Consider the following 9,778-nt stretch of genomic DNA (forward strand, 5'->3'; position numbering starts at 1 on the left):
ACTACTGACATTGGGGGTCAGCTGATGATTTTGCAATCATGAACCGAAAACGTGGCATACAAAAGAGTAATGTGGGTAAATAGTTTAGTAAAACAATGACTTTCCCACACTGCTCTGGGGGGATGGACAGCATCACTGGGAGCTAAACATTTGCAAGGAAAGTGCCAGGTTCTGGTATTCTCTGCCTCTTCAGTTTCCAGGCCATAGTTCATATACAGCTGATCAGCAACGGAAAACAGAAAGAAGGGTAAAATCCCCACCCATGTCAGGGAATCTACCTTCTTCTACAAAAGTGTGAGCTTTTCTGGACTGGTGTCCAGACAGAGACACCACAGTGAAATGAAATGTTTTATGGTCATTTTTTTTGTAACTTCTCAGCAACAACCCTCTTAGTCGCATTATTCTCTCCTCTTTCCAAATTGCTGATTTTCCATTATTAACTCCTTTGACAAAATATTTGACCAGATTTGTGTATTTTAAGTCCGTGTCTGCTTATGCCATTTAAAGGCATTACATAAAAGACATCAGTAATGGCTGATGACTTCCTACTATATTATGTACGGTATTAAGCCATACTTAAACTTTTGCCCTCTTTAGTAATGTTTGTGCTTTGTGGGCAAACTTTTCTGACTGAGCCAATTCCATTGCTTCACTCTGAATACTTAGGAAATCAGAATAATTTCAAAGTAATAAAGTATTTTTAGACTAACAGGAGATACATTTTCTCCTTACATAAAAATGATCTGAGCACCAAAGCACAGGAACAGAATTCCTATGAAAAACTACCATTACCAAAAAAAAAAAAAAAAAAAAGACAAAATCCTTCTGGAAAGAAAGCAGCTGGTTGATGAGTGCATGTTGAAGGATGCACTTCATGTAGAAGATTCTTCCTCTAAGAAGTGCAAGTTGTACAGTCATTGGTTTACAGTACAAAGGGCTGCTAAGTTCACACTTCTGCTAGGATGGGAGTTATCCTAATATTGATCTAATATCAACACTAAACGTGCTTATTTGCAGTATTTTCAGGAAAGTGAAAAAATGCATCAGAAAACATCTATTGGCATTTGTTATAAAAATGTCAGTTGTCAGATATGAACAGCTCACAATTTTCTGTAGCTCTAAAACCACTTGACAGCAAGAGAACCAACAGCTAAAAAGAATGGCTTATTTTCCTTGACGTTTCAACTACTTCACTGAGGATACTACATGTTTACACTTAGATTTTAGTTGTGAATCAAGTTTGGGGATTATATTAATTCAAAATTCATAATTAATTCAAAATGTCTGGCAATACATCCTTACAATGCATGAGACAGAGCAGTGATTAAAGACTCCCTATTTCACAAACTACTTAGTCTCCCCTTGACTTCTAAAATAAAATAAATAAAATAAAAAATTAATGTCCTCTAGCATGGTTGAGCTTGGGTTCCTCTAACATGGACCACTCCTTTACAATTTTCTTGCTTCACACCTATCAATCTCCTTTTTATACGAGATAATCTTCTTATATGAACATTCATTCTTCTAATTTTGCTAACACAGGGATGGTACATGTGAGAGTGTTACTTGCCATGCAGATTTTGCTCGACAGTAGCTTGAATACATACAAGATATAAGTACATCATAGAGAAACATCACTCTGTCCCTTTAGAAATGCTGATCGAAATCCTAGAGCGTCTCTTTCCTCTATAAAACTCATGGTGATTTTTCAGTTAAGCACTTTGATTACGGGGACACACCAGGAACAGGAACAGAGTGATTGCTATAAGGAAGAATGAAACAGAGATTCACATCTGTTCCATGTGTATGCACATATCTTTTACTGAGCTGGAAGGCTGAGAGCATTAAAGTTAAGGGAGCTCCTGAAAGGCTGATGTGGGAAGTGATGGCACACTAGGACACGAGTAGAAATTACAACTTTGTGAAAGAGTGTAGCCAAACTAAAAGGAATCTAGACAGAGATGAAAATTCAATCCCCAACAAGGTTTTACAGCTGAGATTCTAGTTTTGTTAACAAAGTAGTGTCTTGGCTTTATCTGTTGGTTTATCAAATGGTAGAAAGTCTTTTGCATGTTTTCCACAGGTGAAGAAGCTAAAGGGAAATAGATGACGTGACAATTTTTCTTTTTGATTTTATATATGTGTAATGAATATGATCACTGTTGCTTGGGAAACAGGCAAGGAAAAATAAGTCTAATTCAATGAGAAGACTGTATGATCACAACACACACATGCAAAATATTTATATACATACACAAGTAAAATATCTGTACAGATTTCTGCTTACCAAGGCATGAGCCGGCCAATTTTTGTCCATTTACTTTTGCTAATAAAAAATCCAGCAACAGGATCAGTAACTGCTCCTGAGGCTTTGCCAATGAACAGCACCAAAGAGGCATGGAACGGTGTGATCTGAAAGTACAAACACAGTACTCTGAACAAGAGCCATTGTCCCTCAGTACAATGAAACAGCAGAAAGCAACTTTCCAGAAAGAACCTCAGTGTTTTAAAGAGTAATGTTAACTCATTTACAAAACATGGCTGCTGCTGTCATAGAAGTTACTACTGGCTACCCTATTGGTTTCCCATAGCAAACAAACAAAACATTGAGACAGGCATCATTCAAAATGGGATTAGAGAGGGAAAATGCAAGGAAGGGGAGATTATAGATGTGTTCAGAACTAGGAAGATGAGGCAGATGGTCGAATAGGAGATTGAAGCCCTTGTTTCAGTTATAAAACCTGACAGAATGTCTCTGTAACTTTCCCCTCAGCTTGTTCCCTACCACAGTCCCATTTCCAGATCACTGTCTTGACGTGACCTAGAGAAGAGCAGAGGTGGCTGTATACATGCATTCAGGCTTTTTCATCTCCTGAGATTACCAACAAGGCTGCCAGCTTGTGGCATGAGGCTGCAGATCACAGAAGGGTTAAAAACTTGTGGTTTCTCCTTGAAGCACCTAGTTCATGCCACCAAAACTATAGGCCTGAAAAAAAAAAGTCATTGAAATCTACATAATCATGAATATCCTCTTAAATCTTTTAAAATAAATATATCGAGAGACCACTGAAACAGCCTGTGGGACTTAAAGAGTGACTGCAGAAAACACCCTTCGTCTATACGTGACTTCATGCCCTCACTTCTTTAAGCCAGCTGGAAGCCTGGTGAATGCAGCGAATCCAACACCAAGCTTGAGGTAATATTCCCTGCTTTTCTGCAGGGTTTACTCCTCCCAGGCACCATCACCTGCCTTCAGCTTGCACAGGTCCCCTGCGCACAGAAATTGCTGCAGGTATTCCCTCGGAGGTGAAAGAAAGGCGCAACAATGTCCGAAATATCCACAATGACCTTTGTTAAAAGCAGATGCTACAAGCTTCTGTAATCACACTTGTTAAATTTTAGCCCAAATTAGGTGAAATTGCAGAAATTGCTAATCTTCCTGATTCTGCCAGCTCCAAGACACATAACCACCCTAAAAAGCTTAGGAACAAGGAAGGACTGGGGCTGGTACTGCAGCAGGTAACGACAGCAGCTCTCTGAGCATCCCATTGCTGCACTGCAGGACAAGGCTGGGATGTGTCCCACAGCACCGTAGTGGGGTCCAGGCTGGCCACCTTTGGTGACTTGTGTGCTCCTGCTGCCACGGTGGCAACAAGAACAAAATAATGATGCAGAAAGATACAGCAGTTGAAATACTGCATTGAAATATGGACACATGGACAGAAAGTTTGAAATTAGGTGGGTTTTGTATTGGTATTTTGCTCAAATAACGTGAGTAGACAGAAAGGAAGTAAAGAGAGGTGGAAGAAAGCCTTGAAAATTAAAGGAGGAAAAGGAGGAAAGTTAAGGCCTCTCTTACATTAGGAGTGGAGTCTTTGCACAGTCTCCCCATTTCTGTCATCTGCAGGGGCTTATACATCCCTTAACTGCATTTTCTTTCCCTAAATTTAAACAGTTTCAGCACCAGTGCCAGCAACTTCTCAGTGCTAATGCAAAACAAGATAAAATATGCTAAATTCACCCATTTCAAAAGGGAGAAAGACCAGAATCATATTATCAGAGGTTTTAGTGTTTTCTAGTAATGTGATTCAAGGCTTCTGTGTGGTTTGGAGTTATATTTGGGTGTCTGTAGTTTATACAGGTAATTTAGGTGGAACATGGAATTCAAATGGAAAAAGTACAAGCTACGAAAAGTGAATACAAATGTAATTTTCTTAGAAGGGGCCCAGATTATGCAATAAGGTTTACACATAGTTTCACAGCCTCAGGAAGGGCTGAAACAGTTCTGCCCTCTAAGTGGGCAAGATTTAAATTCAGGCACTGACAATAAAATGACATACTGTCCACTGGAAATATATGGGAAAAAGGCAAAACAAACAAACAAAAAACAAAACCATGGGAATTCAGAGCTGTTGATCAGGCCTTGAAAAAATCCCGCCCCTGCAGGATTACTTCAGAGAACAAATTAAGCCATCAAGGAACAAATAATTAAGGCCCTTAATGAAATAATAAGAGTATTCTTACAAATGTTAAGCAAAATTATTGGATTTCAGTAGAAGCTTGTTAACAAAAATAATTATGTCATTTATTTAGGTAGCGTCCCGAGATGCAGGAATGGAACCTGAGTTTCCTGGACACTGTACACAGACACATAAAGAACTAAATGCTCCCTAGCTTCAAGAACAGTCAGCATGGGCTTGCATAAGAAGCAGTGTGGCCAGCAGGGCTAGGGAAGTGATTGTCCCCCTGTACTCGGCCCTGGTGAGGCCGCACCTCGAGTACTGTGTTCAGTTTTGGGCCCCTCGCTACAAGAAGGACATGGAGGTGCTCGAGAGAGTCCAGAGAAGGGCAACGAAGCTGGTGAGGGGTCTGGAGAACAAGTCTTACGAGGAGCGGCTGAGGGAGCTGGGCTTGTTCAGCCTGGAGAAGAGGAGGCTCAGGGGCGACCTTATCACACTCTACAGGTACCTTAAAGGAGGCTGTAGCGAGGTGGGGGTTGGTCTGTTCTCCCACGTGCCTGGTGACAGGACGAGGGGGAATGGGCTAAAGTTGTGCCAGAGGAGGTTTAGGTTGGATGTTTGGAAGAACTTCTTTACTGAAAGGGTTGTTAGGCATTGGAATGGGCTGCCCAGGGAAGTGGTTGAGTCACCATCCCTGGAGGTCTGTAAAAGACGTTTAGGTGTAGAGCTCAGTGATATGGTTTAGTGGAGGACTTGTTAGTGTTAGGTCAGAGGTTGGACTGGGTGATCTTGGAGGTCTCTTCCAACCTAGATGATTCTGTGATTCTGTGAAGAATTTGCAGTTTCTGTGGTAGGCAGAGGATGGGCAAATTCCCATATTTATAAGCACTCTGGAAAACTGTATTAGTGTATTCCTCATCCAGTTCGTGCTTCCTCACCTCCATCCTTGATGCAAGTACAAAACAGCTGTGGTCAGAGCTGCATCCACCTCCTGCTGCACCTCCAAGCGGTTACTTCTTCCACCTTCAGCTCTCCTCAGACATCCACTTGCCATCCTTGACACTGCTGTCCAAATCTGGCCCCTTTTCCTGTGACTTTGACCTCTACAAGACATTTATAACTCCCCTGCCCTGGTTGTGATATTCTGTCTTTCTACATCTTAAACAGCAAATGGATAGTATCTGATCCAGAACCTCCTGGGTTTTTTTGTTTGTTTGTTTTCTCCAGCAAATAAAAACAGTCATCAGTGCTGAAATCTACTATGGTCTCAGCCACAGCTGTTTTCACAGCCCCTGCAGTTTGGCCTTTTCTCCCTAAAACCCTTTCTTCCACCCTATACCACCTTATCTATTCCACTTATCTATCTTCCACTATCTGTTACCACACAGACATACAAGAAAATCCAGAACAGTGAAAAATGCTTATGGGTTCATTTTCTTTGTTTCTCTGCTGCCCTGGAATCTAGCTGGAGCACTGAAAGTCAGCTGAACGGGATGACTCCTGCTGCTTTTTTTCCCTAAGTCTCTTTCTGCACTGGAAAGCCACACACCAGCAGCAAAGAACCTTCAGGAAGGATCATCACTCAGCTTTCTTTGCAAAGGAAAATTACCCTAGTCCAAACAAATAAAACTGACATGAAATTATGATGCCTACTGGATGCAACTGCAGTAATTTTAGACTAAACAGAATGAACAAAAATTCACAACCTCAATACAGTACTAAGAGTGTTGCAGATGTCTCCTATCTTAGACACTCTTGATATCAGGAACTTCTTTTGCTCGTGTCTGCAAGTGAGAGAGCTCTGGAGTGCCTAAAGCTCTACTGATGATCACAAACTAAAAGGAAATGATGGCCACTACAAGTCAGAAAGGAAACTAGGGAGAAAAACATATTTTTCCGGACAAGTTTATGCAGCTTCCAGGATGCTGAACAGCTAAAGGCAATGCTAACAAGACAATTTAAAAGCATTATTAGAGAATTTACCTTTTATAGTTCTAGGCACATTTTTGATGACACCAAAGTTGAAGGAAATCTGCAATCTGTAAAGGTTTCTTGTGCTACTTACATGGGCTATATCTAGCAGGTAGATCTGTAGGAAGAAAGCAGCAGCACTCCCTGCCACTTGGTTTGGGGCACCTCCTATTGCATAGCATAACTTGCCACAAACTGAGAGCCTGTATTCCTGTGCAAGGAGAAACAGAACAATTGATGAGAAGAACAAAGCACACACAATAAAAACTGCAAAAGTCGTAATATTAAAGTCTAAAGCTAACACCAAATTCAGGTATTGCTTCACAGGTATTCCATTAACAAACCCAAATGCCCTAAATCCCTACCATCATTTGAATGCTGATTGTTTGGGTTTTTAAGAGTTTTGTTCTTCAGTTCAGCCCCTAAAACCAAATCACAGTGTTCCTACACAGGAATTTAGGTTTACCTACCTGCTTCTCATCAGCTATTCAGACCAGGTTGTTCGATGAGGCCCTGGCCAACTGATCTAGTGGGTGGCATTGCTGCCCATGGCAGGGGGTTGGAACGAGATGGGCTTTAAGGTCCCTTCCAACCCAAGCTGTTCAACGATTCTATTAAAAAGGAACCAGTTTATAAGCAAGGAGAAACAAAATGCACATACTGTAATTCTGTTTTCTGGTTGTGTCTTTGAGCATTTAATTCAGATTTTAAAAATGCTGAAAACTTTCCTTCTTTTTTTTTTTTTTCATTTAAAATTATTTCTTACATTAACCTTTCAGGCCATAATAATCGATATATGCTCTCTTACCATGATAATTAGACAACATTCATAGAGGAAGAAAATTTCTACAGTCAAAGGCAGACTGAATACACTCCAAAGATTTGTGTCTCATTCATTCCTCACTTTGCCACAAGTTGCTGGTGAGACCCTAGAAAAGTCACTTACTTTCTGTATCTTCTTCTCCTTCTTCTTTTTATTTTTTTTAAACCAGTGAAAATTGATAAAATAGAGAAAGTGACTTTGGGCCCCAAGTACTGCTTAGGAAAGACTAAGACACTCTGTGAGTTTCAAAACTTTTACAAAACTGCTCTCCCAGCTGCATTTTGATGTGTGCTTGAAAATTACCATAAGCATCCAAGAATATTCTTCAACAGAACTGACAAATAATAGTAAGATAAAAGCTGAAAATAAGGTTTCAAACTCATAATTAGAAGACAAAAGATGTACAGTCTAATAGAAATGCTAATGAAGAATGCTGTGTTTTCCACTAGTAACAGTTTCAGAATACCAGAAAGCCTTTAAAAATATCTCAGAGTTAATTTCATGATGTAAAACTCAAAAGTACAGGGAGAAAATGACTCTATTAATCTTGTATTCCTTTCATAGGGACAACATATTCACCCTAAATTTTGACTTTTGAGAAATTTAACACATATTCAATCCCTCCTTAAAGAATGACATCAGGAGAAGTCAGGATACGTAAAAAAAGAGTAGCAATATTAATCCTGGATCTGCCCTCTCTCTGAACTGAATACACAAGCCCTAAATTCTTACATGAGATCGAGATAAAAATAGAGATATGGTAATGAGATCCAAAACAATGATAATATTCGGATACATTACCTAGCTTCTGAACATTTTAAAATGTACTAAGTGCCATCATCGTTACCATGTGATAGAGTTTTGATAAGTTTTAGACTTCTAGACAGAGTCTTTCATCATCTAATCATTCTCCTTCGAACTGTTTTATCTGAGTGGGTGCGAACAAGCAAGCACGGGTATCAGGACACTTTCCTTGTTCTGTGTTGGAAAGGAAGAACAAAAAGTCTCAGGCTAATTACAGCTCTCATTACTGGCCTAGTTAAGAGTACAACCACCTTCTTTAGGGGTGACATCCCATTATTCCACCCCAGCAAAGCGAATGGTGTCAGGGCACTAGCTGCAAATCGGGGTCGCCACAGCGGGCCTCGCTTTTACTCCAGGTTGGCAATTTTCTTCCTCCCGGGGAAAAAAAAGGAGAGTGATATACAAGCACAAGACAGACTTCATCAGACAAATGTACTATTTAATTTGATAAAAGAGACTTTAAGCCCAACAAACAGACATTTGCTGTGCAAAGTAACTACCTGCTTTTCATATACGGGTCCTATTAAGCTGGGAGCTGTCTATAGACCCCACAAGTCTACTAATCTTGTTCGTTTGACTTGCAACACAGTTCTCCTGAGCATTGCTCCAGGGACCGTCTACTTTTAAACCTAATCACACTGTTTTATTTTTTAAATCGTACCCTTCTCCTACCCCACCTCCATCCACCTAGAAATTCAATTACTTTAGAAGTTTATTTTCCTTTGATTCCTTCCCTTCTGAGCTCCAAGCATTGGCAACGCGACTTCCAGCTGAAACCAAGAGACTAAGTTATTGCCATATAAATCCTGGGTCCCAATTCACCCTCAAAACAAGCTGAGAAAAACCTTCAGATCCATAATGCTGCTTTCCTACTTTCTTTCCCTAGCAGCTGTCTATAGTGAAGGGCATGAAGAAAGAAAAAGCAAATGGCTTGGTGTAACGTACATCATCCCAAAATCTTTTTGTAATGCAAAGAATAATTAAAGCTATGGTACAGAAAACAATTGACCAAGTTCTCAACTTGTAGGCAGCACTCCTCTCTTTAAAACGGTTTAATGGTTAGCAAATTTACCACCTTAGTAGTCTTAAATTTGGGGGGAGAGTCTCACTATGACTCCACACACCCTCAGGATGCTGCTCAACTGCTTTCTGAACCGCATTCTCTTGACTCTCAGTCACAGCAGAGACTCAGATCACAGCAGAGGCTAGGTCTCCACCGATGGCTGGTTTTGTTCTGGGGTAAAAGGAGCTGTCAGATGAGCACAGCACACGCATGGGTCCTGCTCTAGTAGCCTCAGAGCACAGGCAGCCAGCATTTCATGAACACCCCAAAATGGAGGTTACATTCTGACCAGCACGTGTAGCACCTGCGCTCCTTTTATTTTGCCTCATTAATTCCAGAGCTCATTTGTACTCGAAGCCATAACACACTACAGCAGCTCAGCAGACAAATGACACGCTGTGAAAGGAAGCACCGCTTTGCTCATTTCAGATCTGCTGCCTGGTGATTTCATTGAGTACCCCGAGTTTCTATCCGCTGCAAAATAATTATTCAGACTCCACATTACACTGCAGTGTCTCTCTTCCAAAAGAAGCACCCCTTAATCTATTTTGCCTCTCCATATGAAGTTATACCATAACCACTACATTTTCTACCTCAGTACGAGTGATTCTCTGTACCTGTGAAGTGGAAACAGTTCCTTCTTTCTAAATTCTTGGG

At 40.6% G+C, this 9,778-nt stretch overlaps 1 protein-coding gene across 2 annotated transcripts in view; it reads right to left on the reverse strand.

Moving 5' to 3' along the window:
• Positions 1 to 9,778, reverse strand: part of MFSD2B (major facilitator superfamily domain containing 2B) — a 42,534-nt gene that overhangs the window by 30,937 nt on the left and 1,819 nt on the right. For both annotated transcript variants that reach the window (XR_005818966.1, XM_040553854.1), the window contains exons 2-3: positions 6,526 to 6,644; positions 2,288 to 2,412 (exon numbers count right to left, since the gene is read on the reverse strand). Coding sequence is in view for 1 of the 2 variants with exons in the window: in XM_040553854.1 (XP_040409788.1) it covers positions 2,288 to 2,412; positions 6,526 to 6,644 (244 nt within the window). In the remaining variant the exon portion in view is untranslated. The remainder of the gene's footprint in view (positions 1 to 2,287; positions 2,413 to 6,525; positions 6,645 to 9,778) is intronic.

Source organism: Cygnus olor, chromosome 3, assembly GCF_009769625.2.
Source record: "Cygnus olor isolate bCygOlo1 chromosome 3, bCygOlo1.pri.v2, whole genome shotgun sequence".
In the NCBI taxonomy this organism is placed as follows: Eukaryota; Metazoa; Chordata; class Aves; order Anseriformes; family Anatidae; genus Cygnus; species Cygnus olor.